The following is a 21,389-nucleotide window of genomic DNA, read 5'->3' as shown; positions in this document are numbered from 1 at the left end:
TCCTGGGTAGCCAGGGCTGGTTACAGCCCCAGCCTGGAGACAAGCTTTGACCGTGCCAGCCCTGCGGTGGTGCGGGGCTGAGCCTGCAGCTGTCGGTAACACCGGCAGCACGGCCCTGGGCAGCTCCCAGCGCCGACTGGGATGCGCCTTTATCTGGGGGGAGACCAGCTGCAGGAGCGCTCCCTGAGCTAATCCATTTTTCTAGTTGCTGGGTTCGCAGCGGGGGTGTCACAGCCCTGCGCTACCCAGCTTTGCCGCCGGGTGAGGCAGAGCCGCTCCGGAACGTGAAGGTGCCGCCGGGTCGGAGCGCCCTCCGCCCCGCTCCGCCCCGCTCCCGTCCCGGCCGGAGCCCCCGAACCAGGCACCGCCGCAGCGGAGCGGAGCGCGCCCGCGCCCTCCTGAACCGCCTACGCGGGGTTCAGGGCATGAAAAAACCTCTGTATGCCTCTTAGAACAGCAGCTGGAAACGGCGGAGAACCGCATCCCTGGTTTGGGGTGACACCCGCCTGTGATTTTAACGCTTTCCTTCCTGGCACGCTCGAGTCAAACCTTGCCAAGATTTCCCAGTGCTGCGTCCTTCCTCACTGGACAGCTACAGGCAAAACCAGTTCAATGCAGGCTTTGGGATTTTTTCAGCACATTCCCGGAGTATACGTGCTCTAAATGCCTACAGTACAGAGGAATCCAGCTACTTCTAATGGGATGCATTTGCATAGAGGAAGAATTCCTCCTTTAAGATGGGTAATAAGCAAACGATATTTACTGATGAACAGCTAGACGCCTACCAGGTAAGATATTTTAGTCTGCATTAGGGGAAGGCAAGGTGTAATTCTCGTATGCTTGTGGCTTGAGTTTTTCTGTTGTTGTTTCGGGGAGTGTTTTCTCTAAATGTAAACGAAAACTTCATTTCTAGCCTGCATGCATATACTCTACTGTTACTTCCAGCAACTGTAGTAGTATTCTAAGGCTGGGTTGTTGAATATACTCAATTCCCTTCTCTGTATACAGGGAAAGGAGTCAAATCCTCAATGTCTGGACTAGGAAGTATGATAAAGACCGTGACTAGCTTGACAGTGGGAGTTTTTAGTTGAATCTTTCTAATGGGCGTTTCGTAGAGAAGAAAGTGTAGCAATAATGTCTTTTTCTCTCCTTGATGCTTTTGCCGACAGTAGAGGGGGGAAAACAAGTCTTATCTAATTTCACTTCTCATGAAGATGTCCTAGAAGTATGTGTAATGTAATCCAGAATAGGTATCCTTATGCTTGCATCCACTCCTGGATGGCACTTTCTTACCTTAACAGAAGTAGCATGCATTTTTATGTCCAGGGATAGCTTATTGATACTTCTTTATTTACCTCACATTGTATCAACTAAATTTTTAATAGGGTAAAAAAAAAATAATTCCCAGTTTTCAGTCATGTTTCAGCACACTGCAAATCTTACTGAAACAGATTGCAGGAAGCTATCTGAACAGTGGGCATCTTGAACAAGTTTCTGAAAATACAGTGAGGCCTTGAAGGGTGCTGAAGAAGGCGGCAGCTGACTACTTATGAGATGCAGACAGGGCTGGCTGCATTGCTCTGTTCTCTTACACGAAGCGAATTAACGGTGCAGTAAATCAAGATTTAGTTTATCTTGTGATAACCGAAGGACAAATCCAGTGCACGCAAAAGTAAATAACTTTGTTTTTACCTTCAGGATCTTTGACTCAAACCCTTGAAGTGGAAACTGTGGTTTTAAAATACTAATTTTCTTTGGAGTTATGGCCAACATGGACTTTTCAGGGGTGTAGATATTTAGCCACAGAGAGTCAGGCTACGGATATATGCTAAAATGCTTTAAAATGTTATCCCATGCTGAAAGTAAGGCATAAATTAAATGCCTAGCCTTTTTCTTGCCATTGTAGGAAATGTGAAAATGGAGCTTTTAAAATTTCCACTTTGTCACACAACTCACCCTCGCCAGCAGTCTGTCACTGTAATATATTACTCTAAGGTAGTGGTCTTAGATTTTTGTAGTGTAAGAGCCAAAAAGATTTTTTTACATCCCTGTTGGGTAGACAAGAGCGAAATCAAAGATCTGTAAAACACCAGTGTCTGTCTTCCTACTAACAATAAAAATGAACACAGAACAGATCCCAACTGCAGTGAAACAAAACAAAATCCAAATGTAATTAATGTTATCTTCTTGACATAAACTGGCAAATGCAAGAGCTGAAACGTCATCCCTAATTCACTACTCTTCATGTAGAAATTGCCTTTCTCTAATGGCTTTTGCAGCCCCTGCCTTTCATAATGCTGGGTAATTGATCTCAAAGCCTGGCAGTAGTTAGGCCCAGTGGATTGAGTCAGCCTATGGGATTTCTCTGTTACAGGCAGACTTGTAGTTCATTAGTATAGTGCTAGATATTTTTTTACTAGTAATAGCACTTGTTATGTATGGTAAGTACAATAAAACAACAATTTTCAGGATAAAGCCCTTGTTTTGATGGTGATTTGCCTCTGATCCCTTAGTTCTTGCATACCTCTTGAATCTTTTAAACTTAGAAATCCTGGGCTTACTGCTGTAGCCATCCACAGAGAGAGCTCGCTCTGCCCTATCACTGCATTCTGGAGGAGTATGCAAGTGCTGTAACACAAACAGAGCTGTGTAACTTGGAGTTTGCCATCTTATCTGCCTTTTTCTCATTTGTGGAATTCCTTCAGAACAGAAAAAGGGAGAATGTGGTAATGGTTCATAATTTTTAAAATGCAGTTTTTCTGTTTCTTGAATCAGCAATTGGGTTGCCAGGTCCTCTGAACACTGGACCAAAGTAAAACACTGTGTACCAGGGTCCACTTCATAACATCTGTTGTGCAAATCTGTACCCCTATGTACAGCCAGGCATCTACACGTAAATTGCTTTTAAGATGGTTCATTGATTAGTTGGTTGGTTTTGTTGTTTTTTTTTTTTTTCCAAACGAGATCTAGGCAGCTTCTTGTGAATTTGTATGTCTGTGAGTTGGTACTGTACTTCTTACAGTAATACCCTGGTTATAGCATCCATAGTATCAGCATGACTGAAGCAAAAGAGTTAATTTAATCCTTTTTGTAAAAGAAGTTGTTAGGTTTTTTTTACTTTGCACAGTTCCTATTAGAAAACTGTTCAGAACCTCACTCCCTTCATGGTTAGACTTATAATTTCTTAATTTGAATATATTCCTGGCCATTGTGTTATCTAGCTGTAACTTCCACCATTTTTGTGTTTAACACTAATTGCTCTGAGTTTATAGCACCTAACATACTTGAGTAGTGAAATTTTCGTAACTTTTTTAATGCATTATGTTTTAAGTACTTGTTCCATAGGAGATACTATGAGGTGGAAAAGTGAGATGTTCATATGCTTAAAGTATGGTAAAGCCATATGTAAGTGGCTTTGGTTTTCAGGAGCACAGATTAAAGTGCAGAAAAATCACCTGCTTGAAGAGGTAGCATGCATAAATCGCAGATTGTTAATATGATACTAACAAAATAAAATAACCTTATTTGATTTGTCTAAAACTGTCTGAAATGACCATGTATAAAATTTTTTTGCATATGAACTTACATTGAAGAGTCACTTTTTAGCAGGACCTCTACATTTAAATTAAATAACTGTAAATCTGGTCACCCACAAGATTATTGTAGTGTTTTTAATAGGTGTTTTTTAATACTCTGCATTAAGACTGGTGAAGACAGTTGAAACTGTTTGTAAAAGAGATGTGTATTAGGACTTGATAATATTAGACCTGCCGTCTTTTTTAATTCGATATAGGTAGAGGCAAATTAAAGACAGACCGGAAAGGTGCAAATCTCCTAACACCTTGTCATACTACCTGTTATTAAAATTATCACCTGTTATTAAGGTAGTGTTTTAGTTGGCAGCTCTTTACATTTTCATAAGCTTAGTGAAATGTTTTGGAACTGAGGCTTTTGCAATCATTGTTTTTTTCACTGAGATTCACCTCATTTAAAAAGTTAGCCTTGTAAGAAAATTAATTGTACTGGTGTCATGGATTTTTTTACATAAAATGCAAAATCTCACCAAGGTCTGGCTAGGGAAAAGGTAAGTATTAATTAGCAAGAAAGATGTGTTTCTTTGCAATCAATGAACATTTTAAAATTAAGCTTTTTGAAGTTGTTTTGGAGGTCAGGTCTCATAATGAGAAAGGAAAATTGACAGGAATTTTAGGGTTCTTTGAGTGATGCTGTATGAAGATGCTTGAAGCATTAGAAAGTGCAGGTAAACAATAAAGCAACATCAGAGCCATATATTGGCCTCAGTGCACTGCATTGCTCACTGAGAAACAATTACATTGACTAGGAAATGCATAAAGCTGTGCTTGGGGTATAGACAAACCGCTCCCCTGTTTAATCAATCTTACTCTCTTTTTGGGGGTTACTCGAATAAGTGGCTTGAATTTGATACAAATATGGTTCTAATTTTTTTTCCTGATAGAACCTAGAGAATATAGGGCGCAAATATTTTATATCAGATATTACTGGTTTTATTGCAAGGCATTGCTTTTTGTATTTGTTCGTTAATGGAATTGTTTACATTATTTCATGCAACCTCCAAACAAACTGATATTTATCCTGGCTGTCTTCTAGGCAATATTGCAATAGAAGATAGGAATATTAAATAATGACTTGCTGCTTTTACACATGAATTTGTGTATCACAGAGCTTTTTTCCTTTTAAGATTCTAGTCAGTGGGATTCAACTGTATTTCATGGGAATTATGCAAAAGTAGGTGAAACAAGTTACGTTATGATCTGTCAAAAATGCCATTTATAAAGTGAAACTTGGTCATCAAACTGTCTTTTGATTTTAAAAGCTGTGCTTGACTTAATCAGGATCTTTGATGAAGATGAACCCTTTGCAAGAATACAAAAAGTGTATTGATCACAGGTTCTCCAAGATCTTCTGTAAAAAGTACTTTTCAGTTTGACAAAGTATTGCTGTTAATGTGCAAATTTAAGAAACGTAATAATGGAACAAGTTTTTTGTGAAATTATCCTTTAGGCAGATTCTGGTTTCATGATACCATTTAGTGCATGTACAGATTGAGGAAAATTACATTTTTTGACAGTTTGCTTCTTCCTCAGTCCTTGCTCGTGTCTAACTGTTTTTACTCTCGTGTTGCAGTATAAATATATCAACTGGTTCCTATAGCTGCCGATTTTTCCTCTTGAAACTCAGTGAGTGTTTTATTTGTCTGCAGTTCTAAAATACATATGATTACAAATAAACATAGGCTGGATGTCAAAATCTCCTTTGACATTTTGATGTAACCAGCATTTTTTAATATATAAGTCCATATACCAGTAGTATTATTAATGCAGACACTGACAGGGTGTTTTTAGTGTTGAAATCTGGATTCACTAAAGTACTTGGATGGCTGCAACTTAATGACTGGTGCTAGTCTCATTGACTTCCAGTAACTCTTTATATACTGACAGTGATGAAAATACATAAATATCTTGCTGACTCAGTCTTGCACAACTCTGAATCAGTCTTAGTTGTATGGTAACTGGAATAAAAGTATTGAATTTGTAAAATGTTACCAGAATAGATTTAATAATAGATCTTTTATGAATGTACATTTACTTCTATCCAGCACGTTTTAACTTTAGGTTTTTGATTACTTCATAGGATGATGTTTTTATGGTGTTTTGTAACAGTGTTCTTACATTGTGTACTGTTGGCACAGCACAAAACTTCGTTTGTGATTTCAAAAATGAACCTTCAGAAATAATTTGTTTGAAATATTAACATTTAAAATGCTGCAGCATTCAGTACTTCTCATTTAAGAGCTTCTCAGTAAAATAGCTATATAGATCTATATAGATCTCTCTTGCCTTGATATTATCAAAGTGCCTGTTACTGGTTTAATTTATTGACTTGCTGGCTTTTGTTTGAGACTTTTTTCCTAATTTGGTGTGATTTTGTAATGCTAAGACTTTTATATTATTTCCTTATTTATAAAACTTTCTAATGAAGCTGTTACATGATCAGAGTAAATCTGCCCTTATAATACTGTATGTATAAAAGGCAGAATTGTATATTGTTTTAGAGGAGAAATATGCATTTAATGGGTTTAAGAAATGTTAGTTCACAGTAGCTTTGTGTACTTGAACATTGCTATTCTTTCATTCTGTTGTTCCTTTCTCCAGTTTTTCTTCTTTTCTGTACAGAAGTGTTTTGCTTATCAATGTGAAATTAGTTTCTTTCGAAAACTGTGCTTTATGTGCAATGATACTTGCTTCCAAAAGTGGTAAGTGATAATCTTTCATTCAGTGAACTCTGCGGCCATTCATAAACTGCGTGCTGTGCTCTGGTATTGGCAATATATCCAAAAGAACAAGTTACATATGGTCTGATTCTAGAGCCATACCTCATAGTATATTGCGTATGTACACTTTATGTAAAGTATCAGCATTCTCAGCACAGTTATCGCTATTCCTATTTTTTTGTTCAAATCACCTGACCTAAACATAAAGCAGAACCAATCTAGGAGCTTGCGGTGAAGTCTTATTGACTAGTGTAAAAGGCAGTGGACCACCGTATTTCATTCTGTTCCTGTTTTGTCTTAAACCTGCATTCACCTGACATAGGAAATCAAAGAATAAAACTCTTAACAGCCTGGATGTTCTGCTCTTTTGTAAAGTAAGTTTTAAAGCAGAGATCATTAACCCTACTATTGAGTGACTTGCAGAAAGTCACACTACCAGACAAGAGCAAAGCCACCCATGGAACCTAAATACACTAGCTATCTGACTCTGCTCTGCAAAGTATTTTAAGAACCAGTTAAGCCGCCTTAATGCCAAATTTGAGAACCAAGTCCCATTATACAGGCTAATAATCTCATTTAAATCAGTGGGAAATTTTCTGTTTGCTTTATTTTATTCACTTTGCTAGAAATAATGAAGTTAGGTGAATAACTGCAGGTTTAAGTGGAACCTTGTCTCCAAAAAAGCAGCGGTGATGCATTGTCAGACTTCTAATTAACTTGATTATTAAGGGCAGAAGGACAGACTAAGTGGGATAGTTGATCTTAGAAAAGGAGCATGTATTTTCTCAGGGGCTGGAGTAGGTGACCTTTCAAGGCAAAGCCTCTGTTCTAAATAACCTAAAACCCACAAGGGCCCTCCTGTTGACAGAAGTTTTTGAGGCCATTGTATAGCATTAGAAATAAAAGCAACAATTTTCAAGATAAATTCTTGCTAGAAATCTTGAATTGATAAGAATTATGAAACATGATAACCTTTATTTGTTCAGTATTTACTTTGTACTTTCTTAGCAGGACTTCCAGTGGCTCTAATGTCCAGACAGAATAGACAGATTGCTTTTTAAATTCATAATAAACACAAATATAGTCCACATTCTAGAAAACGTATTCTGTGATATCTGTGTCTTAAAGGAAGATGAATGTCATCATATGTTGAAATGACAAATGCTTTCCAGGACCTACTTCACCTTTCTTTATGAGGGAGTTAATTTAACATGTTATTTTACTATTTATCATTCATCATTGTGTATTTTCTGTATGAGTGAAGTAGCCAAAAGAAAATTGGATGATTCACCTCCGTGTTTCTTGGGCCAAAAGTCTTTAATTAAATTGGAATTAAATTGCTGGAGTTCCAGCAACTATAAAATGTAATTATGTTATTTAGACCCTTGTTCCATCGTGACTTTAATCCAACTTAGGGCTGTGCTTTCAAAAATTAAAGGGCAGTCCGGCACCTCTTTCCTGCCATAGATACTTGTTTAAGCTTCATCTCTTGTACCAGCGCTACCAATGCTGTATTCTAATGGTCCAACCTGGAAAGGAATCCAGTTTTGCTAGGTTAGTTTCCAAACATGTTAGTTTCTTCCTTTAGAATTCTCTGATGTAGTTATACTACTCATAGGTGTCAAGTCCACATAAAGGAATAGTCAGAAATAAGAAGCTGGGAGAAACAAGAGCGATGGCTGGACTTCCCTTTCAGAGATGGTTTGGAGCCCTGGCTTTTACATTTGCTATTTGAGACAGGACAGGCTTCTTAATGGGAAAGTATTTCTTACGTGCTGTGTATGATATTGCTGTGGATCAAAAGTATAGGCCAGATCACAATTAATTTGCGGTGCTCTGTCCCTGAGTAGCTATAAGGTCTCTTCAAGTGGTCTGTGAAACCACTGTGCATTTTTTTGACACCCCTCATCCCTGACACACAATTCCATGTAATTGGCAGGCATAATTGGAATACTGCAGTAACAATAGTCAGGCAGATACTTGCAACTACTTTTGTTATGAAGGTTTTCAATATCAGTGGTTTAGATTATATTAGTAAAAATTTTGTTTGGTTAAAAAAAAAAGGCAGACAATAGTGTATGTTGTAAAATTCGTGAGGTAACTCAGATTTAAAAAAAATAATTATGTGGACCTTCAGCAAAAAAAAGGTTTATGATCTGACCTCTTAATGTATCTTCTGGTGGTATTTTTTCATTATTTCTGGAAGGTAAATGATAACTTTTCTTTTTCATCTTTATCGCCATTTGCATATCAATTCCCTGTCAGCTTTCTAGTTAAGTAACAGTCTGCTGTTTTCTCCAGCCTATATAATTACGGGATGATTGCTGCTGAGTGCATCACAATTATTTGTGAGATTGCACCTGCCTTTCATTAGTAAATGAAGCATCCTTAAGTGACAGTTTGACCGTAAATGTTGAATGTGGTGGAATTAATGAAGGCTTAACCAGCTGGCTCCTATTTCACTTTGTGCAGTTCCAGACAATGTGACATCAGTGTCAGCAGCTCACAAGGTGCTTCCTATTGTGCCTTGTAACGCTATTCTGCTACACTACACTGAAGAGCTGCTACATGAAGAGCTGCTTCTCCTGCCACTTCATATGGAGGAGAGCAAGCAAACTCAATAATTGATACCGTGCGGGACTGATAGCATACCTGGATACCTGAGACAAGCTGTTTGACTGCTTCACCTGTGATCATTTGCTCTTCCCCTCCTTGGAAGAAGCAAGCATTTAGCCAGAATGATTCTCAGTTGAGGAAAGAAATACTTTTTCACTACTTGGCTGAAGAGCAGGTCTGGGGGAGTCATACTAGTTGTGTGTACTCTTGAGTAGGACTTACCAAGTCTGATGTTGCTATCATGTCACTAGTTGATTTTAAAATATATTTCACATATGTTTACATTAAAGGAGAAAAACTACTGGGACCTGAATTCTTAGGCAAACGCCTTGTCCCATCACATGGGCCTGTGAGAGAGGTGGATAATGAGCAAGCATTTTGTGGTTTGGTTGTTCCCTATATATACACCCTCATCAGCCACTATAAGACAAGAAGATGTATATTCTCTGAATTTATGATCTGAACAATGTTGTAAAGCAATCATCCAATATTTCATTGCCACCAGTGTTCCTAGTTTCGGATGCAGAACAGAATTTACCCTAAATATATATTAGACACGATAGTGGGGGTTGGGGGATATTTCTGTTTAAGGGATGGGACTGATTATTATAGTTCCTCACAGCACCTGAGAACATAACTTGCTTTGGGCCTGATGTAAAAAGACTTAGAATGCAAACTATTTCACTGCTCATTTGATGGTTCTTTTGTGAAGTGTGTGAATTCTTCTAGCAGAATGTAGATGTTTATAACGAGTGAATTAAACCATTATAAATTCAGTCCCACCACAGAGCCGTTCAGAATGCAAGCAAATGCTTTTAAACTCTTCTTCAGCAAGCTCTGCTTTGCATTGTGGTAAGTTCTTTCAAGTTCTGCAATACTACAGGGAAAGCTGAATATTTTGCCTTCTGTTTGGAGCAGAAGCCGTCCTTTTATCCACGTTCCTAACGTATGGGAGTTTGCAGCCTTCTCTGAAGTGTTCACAGTGCAGAGTAATTGTTAGCAAAAGGAGTTAATAACTAATAAGTACATGACTTTTATTATTAATCACTTGTCTCTAATAGAGGAATACTCTGAGTTTTCTTTGTCTATTTGTTACTTACAGCTTTTTAGATCCATTTATTGAATGTTCTTGGCCTATACCTCACTTCTTTAATTTTGTTTCTGTTCTAGTCATTCCACAGTAGAGAACTATTTCAGCAATCTGTTTTTATTCCTTCTGAAGTTCCACATTAACAATGTTTTTTTTTACTGATAGTCCCGTCCTTAGGATATTTCAGTTATTTGGTAGTGTATATTGCTTTCTGAGTCAAAAGTGGATGGTACATAAACGGGATCTTTAATGTTTTTCTGTCAGATCTGAGTTTCCTTCCAAAAGGTTGGAAAATAATTCTTTGCAGTTGTTTTCAGTATTTCTGTAGTACAGTAACACGTTTTGTTTTTTGACAGGATTGCACGTTCTTCACTCGAAAAGAAATCCTTCGGTAAGTAAATTGTATTAAATTTTTCCTCCATGATTCATATGGAAGGGACTAAATCTTTTTTCTGACTTTGAGGAAACCAAATAAAGCCAGTTATTTTGCATGAATGAACGAGTGTAGGATTGGACTCAAGATCTAGTATGTAAATGTGTATAAGGAAACAGTGGTTAGCTTAATGTCAATATCATAGACTTTTCTAGGGATAAGCCATTGCACAATTGCCATTGACTTTATGAAAGTAATTTACTGCTTTTCTGCTCAGTTACACCAATGAGGGCACGTCCTTCAGGTTTTGATATGGACTTAAGTGTGGGGAAAACTGGTGGAACTCGAACATTCTTTGTCCAGAAACTGCAGAGCACTAACTTTATCAACAGAAAGTCACAAAAATTGAGATCACTGTTTGCAATAGAAGGGACTTGCTTTTTTTGGTAGTGATGGATTGAGCCAAACATACTTGAGCCTATGTATACGTTGACTTCTTGCCCTGGATCCTGCCTTGAATTCTTATCTTCTAACCATTCAGATTAAAGATCCATAAAAGTATGACATAGATCCTGTCCTGTCAATACGTCTGTTGTTTTTCCTGAGGATTTTTGCCCCATTAGGGAGTGAGAATAAATCTGTGGTATGTATTTAGACCTAGGAGCTCATAAGACTTCAGGATTCTCAAATTCGAATAGCTTCTCAGATGTAAGAAAACCTTTGTTTTCATAAACATTGGGAACTGCTTAGGCATGGTTCCTGAGAAAAATGTTCTTTGCCTTTGCTCTGCTGCTGTAAACCTCAGTAAGACTTATGTTCAGTGACCCTGTCAAGGTAAAAGCTAATGGCATGGCTTTGCGTGGGGGGCTGTATTTTTTTGCTGGAGAAATAGAGGTGGTATTTCAGCTAATTTCTTGCATACCTTGTTCTCATTACTCACAAAGTAATGAGATGCACTCACTCCTCAGCCATGCACAACATCTCCAAGACCACTGTGCAGTAAGAACATTGCAATGTCACCACCTAAACTGGGATTTAATTTGGTCCAGGTCCCTCTTATATAGTTGTTATGATTTAAAATTTAGTCACATTGTTGGAGTACATTTTCACAATACGTGATGTTGTGACTGAATGAGTCGGAATATGTGAGCAGTGAGTGGGTGATAACTGGCCCAAAGATAAGCTAAGCTTAATGCATGCTGGCTCCAACAGAGATACTGCTGTCCTCAAAGCAAGTCAAGACTTCACAAAAGTGAATTAACATAGTATGGATGTGACTTCTTTAGCAAAGCATTCCTCAGCTGCGACCCTCTAGGAATGATGCATAATTGTTAGCTATAAAGAGGTGTCATTCTGTGTTTGTACCCTACAAAAAATTACACAGCTTAAATAAAAATGAACGGTCATTGTATATTCTGTCAGGGCTGCAATGACAACATGGTAGTTCTGCTTGAGAACACTGACTTTGGCAATAACAGAATTTGTCATCACAATTCGTTCAGAAAAGCAGCTGAGAGTCCAAAATTGATTCAGTGATATTTCTGTACTGTCATTAGTTTCAGCAGCTGGATACTGAATAAAATATGTCCCTGTGTAGCTACCAAATCTCAGATACATATATAGCCAGACGAAAAAATCCTTGGTACTTGAATGTAGTTTCCTCTATAAAGCAGACCTATAGCCACCTCCTAAGTCTTATAAAAATCAGCAAATATTGTTCTTCTGTTTCACAGGGCTACCCAGGTACACAACTTCTGAAACAAATTTGTTTGGATTGGATAAACTGAAAAAAAATTGCTTTATATTTCTAAAATCCCCTTTAAACTCAAGATTATTAAAAGCTTTATAAACAGTCAATTACTTATATTTATGTAAGTAATATAGATGTTATATTTATGTGCTCCTATGAGGGAGATAATTATGAATTAAGGATTTTAGAATTTGCATAAGATTCTCTGTGTTGCTTTGATCGCCTGATCTAATTGGAGAATTTGGACCCTTCCAGGGAAAGTGATTTGTACACTGTGGTACTGTTTCATCTTGCTCTTAAGCGTAATTTCTTTTTCTTCTTTGGGAGAATCTCTAAGGAAATATTGGAATTAGCCTGAAAGAATAATTGATTTCCACTGAAGAAGATAAGTGACTGATTTTGTTACTTGTACACTTAAAATACACGTAGAGAAGAATTTATGGACAAATAGGAAGCCTAAAACATGTGTAGTACAGGCCCAGTTGACAGAATAGGGCATAAAATGTGACCAATGTTATAGCAAGACCGTAACACTGGTGGAGTAGAGTGGACTCAGAACTGTAAAATGCTGATGAAAGAAAGGAAATAAGGACTCAAACATGTCCACAGAAGTTGTAATTGGGAAACTGCTGAATCTGAATAGGCAAACTTTTTTTTTTTTAATCTGGAAAACATTTTCAAACTGTAAATTTGAACCATCATGTGCAACAGAGAAAATACAGACGGTGTACTGCGAAAAATACACTGCAGTTAAAGAAAAGATATTCTAAAGTAGTGAAATTAGAAAAATGTCATTGTTATGGTAGGCAAACAGGAATGTACAGTATTGCAAAATCTGGCTATGAAATGAAGTCAGCAAGTTCTGTCCTCTTTTTCTGAGTTACAGTGGATAAAAAAGTACTTGTAGAGAATGAGTTTGCAGTGTGCAGCTTTGACAAGCAGATAAAAACTGTCTGAAATGAGATATTTCTGTACAGAATTGTCATAAAGCTTCCACATGCTTTCTTCAGTTTTTCTTGACACGTGAGACTGGGATAAAACTTGCATTGAAGTTTCCTATCAGGGCACTGAAGACAATGTTTCAGAACATTCTAAAAATCATGAGAAGTGATCTGAATTTGCAAATATTTTTTATATCGGTATTCAGGGGTTGATTTTTCATGTATGCCATATCCAAAACCTGAGGCCGTATTGCAGACAGGACCTTTGGTAATAGTAAGAACAGGTCACAATTGATCTCAGTAAGTAAGAGCACTCCATTATCCTGCAGGATCCTTATCCTGTTGGCAGTATAAAGGAATATCTGAGTAGAAATGGGTCTTTATTTCATCTTTGATTTAGGCATGTTGCACAGCACTACAAATTCCACCATGCTGGACAGAACACTACATGTATCTCTTTCAAAACTATGTAATTTGAAACTACATTTGTAGACAGGTAATTTGTAATCTTTTTTTCCCTTGCATGGCAAGTGTGGCATAGAGTAGAGGAGCTCACTGTAATTCATAGGACTTGATGATAAAGGAATGAAACAAAGAATTTGACTCCACAGCAAAGTTTATACTGTTAAGCAGGTGTTCTTTACTAGCAGCACTGGTGGCCCTGGGGATTCTCCACCATTAAGGCCTCCCCCAAATTAGCAGGGGACATCAGTTTAAATACACGCAATCATACATATTCATTAGATATCCTGGAAAGGGGTGTCTTATGATATGAGTTCCTGGAATTCATTTACATAGTCCAAGCACGTGTAGTAAAAATAGAGTGATGGTCTTCAGTGGTTGAGGGCAGAAGTAGTCTCCTTCACTGTGTTGGCTGGTTGACCTTCTTCCCAGACCATGCGCTGTGAAGTGAAGTCCAGGTGTCTTCTTCCTCAAGCACCAAAATCATCCTCCCTACTACAGGATCTCTGTGTCCTTTTGTTCGAGTCCACCTCATCTTAGTTTGCGCATTCTAGAAGTTGCCCAAGTGTCCATTGCAGGCCTTGAGTCTCGGTTATCAATGATTTAAGTAGGAAGCCTAACAAGTGTCTTAATCTTACCTAAACAGAGAGGCCTAGGGAAACAGGGAGTCTTGGAAAACAAATTAATTTGTCTGTTATCTGCACCTAATATTTTTGTGCCTTTTAAGTATGAGGATAATATTTCCTTTGTCTTGTCTGTTTAGATTGCAAGCTCTGCCTGATAAGGATAATTTGAACTGTTTTTACATGTGGTGTTCTGAAAGTGATCTTAGTTGTAGATTTTACATTTTACCATAGTGAAAAAGCTGTTCTGAATATTTTTTTGAGGCTTATGGTATCTCTGACAGATGTTATTGTCATCTGTAGACCTAGTCATTTAAAAAGAACAATTAAAAAACAGTGAAGTGTTGAATGTGGCCAATAGTATTTAAGTTAAAACAAACCTGATGGATTTTTAGTAAGTGCTGTTTCTATAAAAAAACCACAGAAGTGTAAATAAAAGAGTTTTTCTTTGTTTGTTTTTCTCTCTTCAGTAACATAAAAGGGCATGAGTGATGTCAATGATAATGCCCAAAATTGCAATAATTTATTCTGAAATAGAATTGTAGCTTCTTCAAGTAAGAAACGTGTAATGGACCTCAACTTGAGTACTGTGAAAGCTGAATAATATATTTTGTATTTCATAACTGAAGTTGTAAGGAAACAATCTATTTACTGAGAAGAGAACAAAGCATGCACTTAGACTCAATTGCATTATTTATGTTAGGCTAAAGAAAACATTTCTGCATATGGGCAATACCGGAGCCATTGCCTGCATGACTTTGCACCCTATCTGAATCAAAAAGAGCAAACCCAAAAATACTTAAAAGAAATAGTGCAACATTAAAATGTGATTGTGAAAAATAGATATTCTTGGGGTAAGAGATTAGGTTAATGGGTGGTGAAAAATAGGTGCTTTGTTTGAGAAGTACACTATACAAAGCTGAATATTAATGTTTGATTGTAAAATGTTTAGAAGAATAAAATCATGGGAGTAGTTCTGTAAAGGCCTAAAACCATGGGAGAAGGAATAGTTACTTGGAATCATTGTATTTCCACTTCTGCTTTATCCTCACAGTGTGATGTTTCTGCTTATACTTCTGAACCTCTGTGCATAATCATTTATGATATGGCAGATAGTAATACGATCAATAGCATTTATTTATTGTATTTAAACTACTGAATACAGATTGCTCTCTAAGTAATAGAGTAGAATCAAGAGGTATTTCTGTATGTCTGAGGTGAAGTTCTACTGAATGGGAATAAAATGGGTTATGACCCCCCTCGTTAATTAGCACTTACTGATTTAGCATGTCCCCACCTCAGCTAAGAGGAAAGTAAGCACTGTTGTCATTTCTTTATGTGCTGCAGAATGCTCTCAGGTGTGGTATGAAGGAAGTGCAGGTCCAGTTCTGTTTAGGCTGAACTGAATTTCTTGGGCAGCTGCAAAGTTCAGTGAGACAATCCAGCAAGGAGTAACCTTACACAAAAAAAAAAAAAAAAGGGAGTAGTGTTTTGGCTGAAGTCGGCCACCTTGGCTGGCTCACCATCCATTTGCATGAGTGTAAAGCGAAGACACAAGGGAAGTGGCACAGTTGTGTAGGTGGGGATGAAGGGATGAATATGGCAGCTCCAATTTAGATTGATTTAAACTGATGTAAACCAGCGTGAGACTGCAATTAGGTGAAATGGGCTAAGTGTTTTTATCTGTCCCTACAGGAAAAGTAGCCCATCAAAAAGCCCAAACAACAACAAATCTTATTTTCTGCTGATTTAATGAGCTGAATCAGCTCTCTGAGGGATCAGATGAGTGCTAAAGCTGGCACAAGAGCTAGAGCGAACAAATGCAACTGAAAATGAGAAAAGGAGAGGAGAGCAAGACTGAGCATTTCAGTACCACTAAGATGTTAGGTTGTCTTAGACTAACTTTAGTGTGTAAGGCTTTGGTACTAGCATCAACTTAAGTCAACATAAACGCAGGCTGTGGTCAAAGGAGTTGAGGACACATTCTCTTGATTGATAATCTGAGCGTGGATAATTTGGAAATTATCAGGGAATAGTAGAATTTGTGAATTTAAAGTGAATACGAAAAAAAGCACAGAATAATCAAAATGGATCCAGGAAAAAAGTAAAGTTGGACTGCAGCAGAGGCAAGCATATCTGGTGAAAGGGAAAAATAGAAACTGTAAATCATTATCAGTGTTTGATAGCTATTTATCACCAGAAAACTCTTAAATCTTTATTAAAGATGGTTAATTTTGAGAAGTGCTTAACACAACTAAGAGGATTCACTCAAGGGCCCAGGGCAAGAACATGTTAAAGAATGTTGGGTAATACAGACATATTTATGTTATCACTGACTCAAAACATTATCTAAAATACTTACAGGACGGCTGACAAATTTTTGTTACCGCTTTCATTGGTAGGTATGTGTTAGGGCTTTGAAAACATGCCCCACTTTTCTTAAGGAGAATGTGGAAATTAGACCAATGTGTGTAACTTCAGGACACAACTTTGGTGTGTGGAAGGCTGCCAGAACACACTGGTAGATAATTAGTTCATAAGTGCCTAGAACATAATAGGTACTCAGAGGCAGCCACTGTGGATTTGTTAAAAGCAAATCTCTTCCTTTGAGTGGCTGCTTTTGTGGCTAAGAGGAAAGAAACAGATGCAACATAATTTTATTTTGTAAAGCCTTTTATATATTCCTGTATGTGCTAGTCATTTTCTACCTGTGTAAGTGCTCTAACCTCTTGGCTAAGGTACTATTGAACATACTTTAAAAATTTGTAAGAATGGTAAGAAATATTGAGGTGAAGAGGGTTGTAGAGACTATGAAGATCAAGATTGGCCTTTTCAACAGTGCTCAATATATCAGAGAAATTACTAGATCCAAAATGAGCAACAGGCAATTCACACAGTCAACTACTAAGAGCTGAGAAAAATTCCAAGCACGGGATGCAATGTAACAAAAAATTGGGGGTGGGGGTTAGTTTATCTAAACAAAGTGAACATAATTTTAACAAATGAAATCCTCTGATGCTCTGGCAAAAAAGGGAAGGGTAATTCTAGAATGCATTAACCTCATAAATGTATATAAAATGGGAAAAATCCATTTCAGTTAGCATTATTGGGTCCTCAGTAGGAATAAACTGTTCAGTTTTGGGCATCACCATTCCAGAAAGACTTGTTGTACTGGAAAACATCCAATAGAGAGAAGTAAGAATAACAGAAAAAATGCTATATGAAGAAAAAACCCCACACATTATTCATAGCAATTAATCTGTTATATAATGTGCCTCTCTTGTAAACAGGAACAAATGGTTGTCTCTCACAAGGCAGCATTTCTCTTACTCAGTTTTATAAATCTGATTTTCTAGCAGACAAGCTTTTACTCCAGTAATAATGCTTATCTGCTAGCCAGCCCATCTGTTTCTATTTCTCCCTATAGATTAGTACAACTTGGCAAATACCCAAGCATTCAAACACAGGTGTTCTTGGATGTCTGTCTGAGCCAAAAAGCACAAAATCTGTAAATTAAAGTTATATAGCTTGAGACTGACTTAAACTAGCTAGACAACTGCTGGGGGAAGATGGCACTAAATTACCAAACTGGGCACCGACTGGACAGCCAGCAAACCTATGAACTTTTCTGTAGAAGAAAAGTAGTAATTCTGTTGCATTCTCTTCTCTGCCTGTTTCTTGGCATGTTTTTGACGGTTGAAAGGTGAGGTGCAGAGGAGCACTTCTAGCCAATCCAACTATATGCTGGATTTTAAATCTGAAACCTGCCTGAGAGTTAAATTGGAGAGATAAGCAGTGGTTTCCTCCAAGTCTCTGGAAAGCCTTCCTTATAAGGGAGCAAATGCAGCAAACTGCTTCAGATGCATCTCCCTCCCTGCGGAGCAAGTTGCTATGCAGATGGAGGGAGCAGTTAGAACACAGCTCCTGTTTTTCTAACACATCCCATCTTTCAAAAACTTTGAGGTTTGTATGCAGAAAGGGGAAATTCACATATTGTCAGCTTTGGGGAAAAAAGTGTCTGCCAAGAGAATGAAGTTTGGGGGAACTCTATACCCTTGGGAATGTTCCTGAATTTTGTGCCAGAAACTACGTATGGGAGGAACATATATCCTAAAGCTGCTATTGATCTTCTTGTTACTTATGGTTTTATTCTTGTTGTTAATTACATTTCTGCATCCTCTATGAAAGGAGAAAAAAAAAAAATAAAAGGCTTCTAAACAATTCCTGCATTGCCTGTACCATAAAAGTTCCCTTTATTATATTTTAGTCAGGTTGCACCTGTTTTGCTAGGCTCAGGTGGGGACAAAACCATTCTCAGTATTGATCTGTATGGAATCTACAGTACTGGTGTACTGTGTCCAGTTTTGGGTTCCCCAGTACAGGAGAGAGATGGAGCTACTGGAGAGCGTGTGGCCAGTGAGATGCCTAAGGCACTGGAGAATCTCTTGTATGAGGAAGGCTGAGAGAGCAGAGATCTGGAGGGTGCAAAGAAGATGGAGCCCAGTGACAGGGGGCAGTGGGTACAAACTGAAACACAGGAGGCTCTGTCTGAACGTGAGAAGCTTTGGTTTGATTTGGTTTGGTTTTGTTCCGTGAGGGTGACAGAGCATTGAAACAGGCTGCCCAGAGAGGTTGTGGAGTCTCCATCCTTGAAGATATTCAAAAGCCATCTGGACATAGTCCTAGGCAACCATCTCTTAGGTGCCCCTGCTTGGCAGAGGGTTGGACCAGATGATCTCTGGAGGTCCCTTGAAACCTCAGTCATTCTGTGATTCCTTGAATCATCAGCAGAAAAGAGGTCTGTGAGCAGGTTTTTCAGAGTTACTTCAAGAAAGGAAAAATACTGTAAACTGTTTTTATCTATACTTAGTATGCATTGTGTAGTTCTGTAAATAGCAGTGTTACACGTATTGAAAGGCAAAGCCTTCCTAAGTATAACTAGATATTTTAGAATATATTTATTATTATAATTTTTCTGCCAAAACCATTTCTCATGCAGGATTTTGATTTTTATTTTCTGCACATGGTTTAGGAGTTTTAGTATTGAATTAATTTGTGCTGCTTCATTTTGCATTGCAGGGATGAAAGAACACAAGATGTTAACTAAAAGCTGGCAGAAGGCTCATCTATCTACCTTTACTCTTCCTGCTTGTGTTTCTCACTGTTCTTTGTTCTTTATCCTTTTGTCAAAGCGTGGCAATTCAGTGAGTTGTGGTTCCAGTTTCTACCTGACATTCCTGGCTGCCACCTTCAGATGTGGCACTGAGTTTCCTATCATTTTGGTTTCAGCTTCATATGGTAGACCCCTTTCTCTCCCTTTAGGCAGTTCTAAACTCTTGCAGTCATTGGAGGCAATAATTCACTGAGGAATTGATGCAGCACTGAGATTTATGCCTTAGTTACCATGTGCAACACTTAAATATTGTTGGAAAAGCAGTTTGTGAATATATGGCATATGTCTGAGACCCTGAGAGTACTTTCCTTATCAGTTGCAGGCAGCCTGGAAGTCCCCTCCTTCCTCAGTTTCCCAGCCCCAGATTAAAGAACCTCCTTCTCTTTGAGCTATGGCAACTCTTTCTCTGTGTGTGACAGACTTACAGATATAGGTTTGTCTGGACCTGTTCCCCAGCTCTCTGATCATGCATTTGTCCATCTGCATTAACAGCACTGTAGAACAAGAGAGTATATGTACCTCAACAACTTGCACTGGCAGCAGGCTACAGCCTCTCTTGCATCAGCTGTAAAGCAGTTCCCATCCGTGTCTTTGCATCAGCATGATGCATTCTTTCCTGCAGTCTGTGCAATCCCATCTTGAATGCTGTTGCTTCTTTTGCTTCCAGTTGTCTTATGTCTTCAGGAGCTCAGAAGGGCAGATTCCTCCAATCTGTCCGTTTCTGGGGCTATGGATAGACTTGTCAGTGCTCCTGCTGCTCTCTGGAGTGGTGAATTCTTCTCTGCATGTTACAAGAAGTCCTTCTCCAGCTGTTCTCTTCAAAGATGCCAAAAGCCTGTAGCTTTGATTGTAGTGAATAACTGAAAGTGCAGCTGAACAGCAACAGAATGCTGCTCTGGACCTGCTGCTGAGAGTATATTCCATTCTGTACAGTCAGTCTCTGGTCAGGTCATGCTGATATGGCATACTTCACACTTGCGAGTAGCCATGGTTAATGGTTATGCTAGTAGCTAGAGTTACCGCATGTATGGAGAACAATAAATTCATAAAGAAGAGGCTTTGATCTCCAAACCTTGGAAATACATAGAATGTTCTGGACCACAAAGAGAACATCTGGGATTGTGCTGAGGATAAGTTATTTGACAACCTGGCAAAGCAACGATTCACTTAACCTGGCACTGAAACTAACTTTTCAGTGTCCTGAAAGTGAACTACCTTCATTATATTAATAATACTAAAAACCACACTCACATGTCAAAAAGACCCCTGCTCAGGTTAAGACCCTTTTCCTGACCATGTGCAGTAGTAGTAGGTAGCCCATATTATAACTGTATGCTAATCACTAACCAATCAGTATCTAATAGGCGTCTTATGGAAAAGTACTAACCTCTGATTTTTGTGTATAAAAGGAGCATGAAAACCTGCTGTTGATGTGCTTGATTTGGGGAAAAGTCCACCGAGCACCCAGGCCTGAATAAATACAGTATCTCTCCCGAGTGTGTTAAAATTGGGTTATTGCACGCCGGGCACAAATCTGTTTTTCAGATAACACTGCCACGACTCCTATGAACTCCTTGTGGGACTGTCCATCAGCACTCACTGTTTTGCTTCATAGTTCCAGTTAAGCCATTTTGTTATTTATTTTCTGTGAATATGCAAAGCAATGTAGAATTTACTGTTTGGGATGGTTCTTGATTGTAATGTTGAATGCATTCCTGTTATTTATTAATAAATAGGATATTTATTGCTGAATAAAAATGTTTTTTCCTTTACAACATGAATCAAGTGACAGGCATTATGAAGACAGGACCAGAGTTGCCGAGATGTTTATTAGGTTCTAAAGGCCACTTTAAAGCCTCTACTTATTTCTAATCAGTGAGCCATTACAAGCTTTTGTCTTTTGTTTTCAGCACTCCTTTAGTGCCGAGTTCTTATTACAAAGGCAGCCCAGCCAGCTGTAATGTGTTGTCATGACATTTAATGGTGGTGATTTATGTCTGTGGAGCCAAGGAAGAGCTGTTCTGTTTTAACATACCCACCGGTGACCT

The 21,389-nt window shown here is 38.2% G+C and overlaps 1 protein-coding gene across 4 annotated transcripts in view; it reads left to right on the top strand.

Annotated features, from left to right (window-relative positions):
• Positions 1-21,389, top strand: part of CIB2 (calcium and integrin binding family member 2) — a 54,872-nt gene that overhangs the window by 6,543 nt on the left and 26,940 nt on the right. For 2 of the 4 annotated variants that reach the window (XM_074916737.1, XM_074916738.1), the window contains exon 2: positions 10,376-10,410. In XM_074916737.1, the coding sequence (XP_074772838.1) occupies positions 10,376-10,410 (35 nt within the window). Of the gene's footprint in view, positions 1-235; positions 789-10,375; positions 10,411-21,389 lie in introns of those variants that run through there. The other 2 variants (XM_074916736.1, XM_074916739.1) reach the window with 2 other exon arrangements.

The sequence above is a fragment of the Athene noctua genome, chromosome 13 (assembly GCF_965140245.1).
Source record: "Athene noctua chromosome 13, bAthNoc1.hap1.1, whole genome shotgun sequence".
Taxonomy (NCBI): domain Eukaryota; kingdom Metazoa; phylum Chordata; class Aves; order Strigiformes; family Strigidae; genus Athene; species Athene noctua.
The sequence above is the reverse complement of the archived record's forward strand: the minus strand, read 5'-3'. Positions and strand labels throughout refer to the sequence as shown.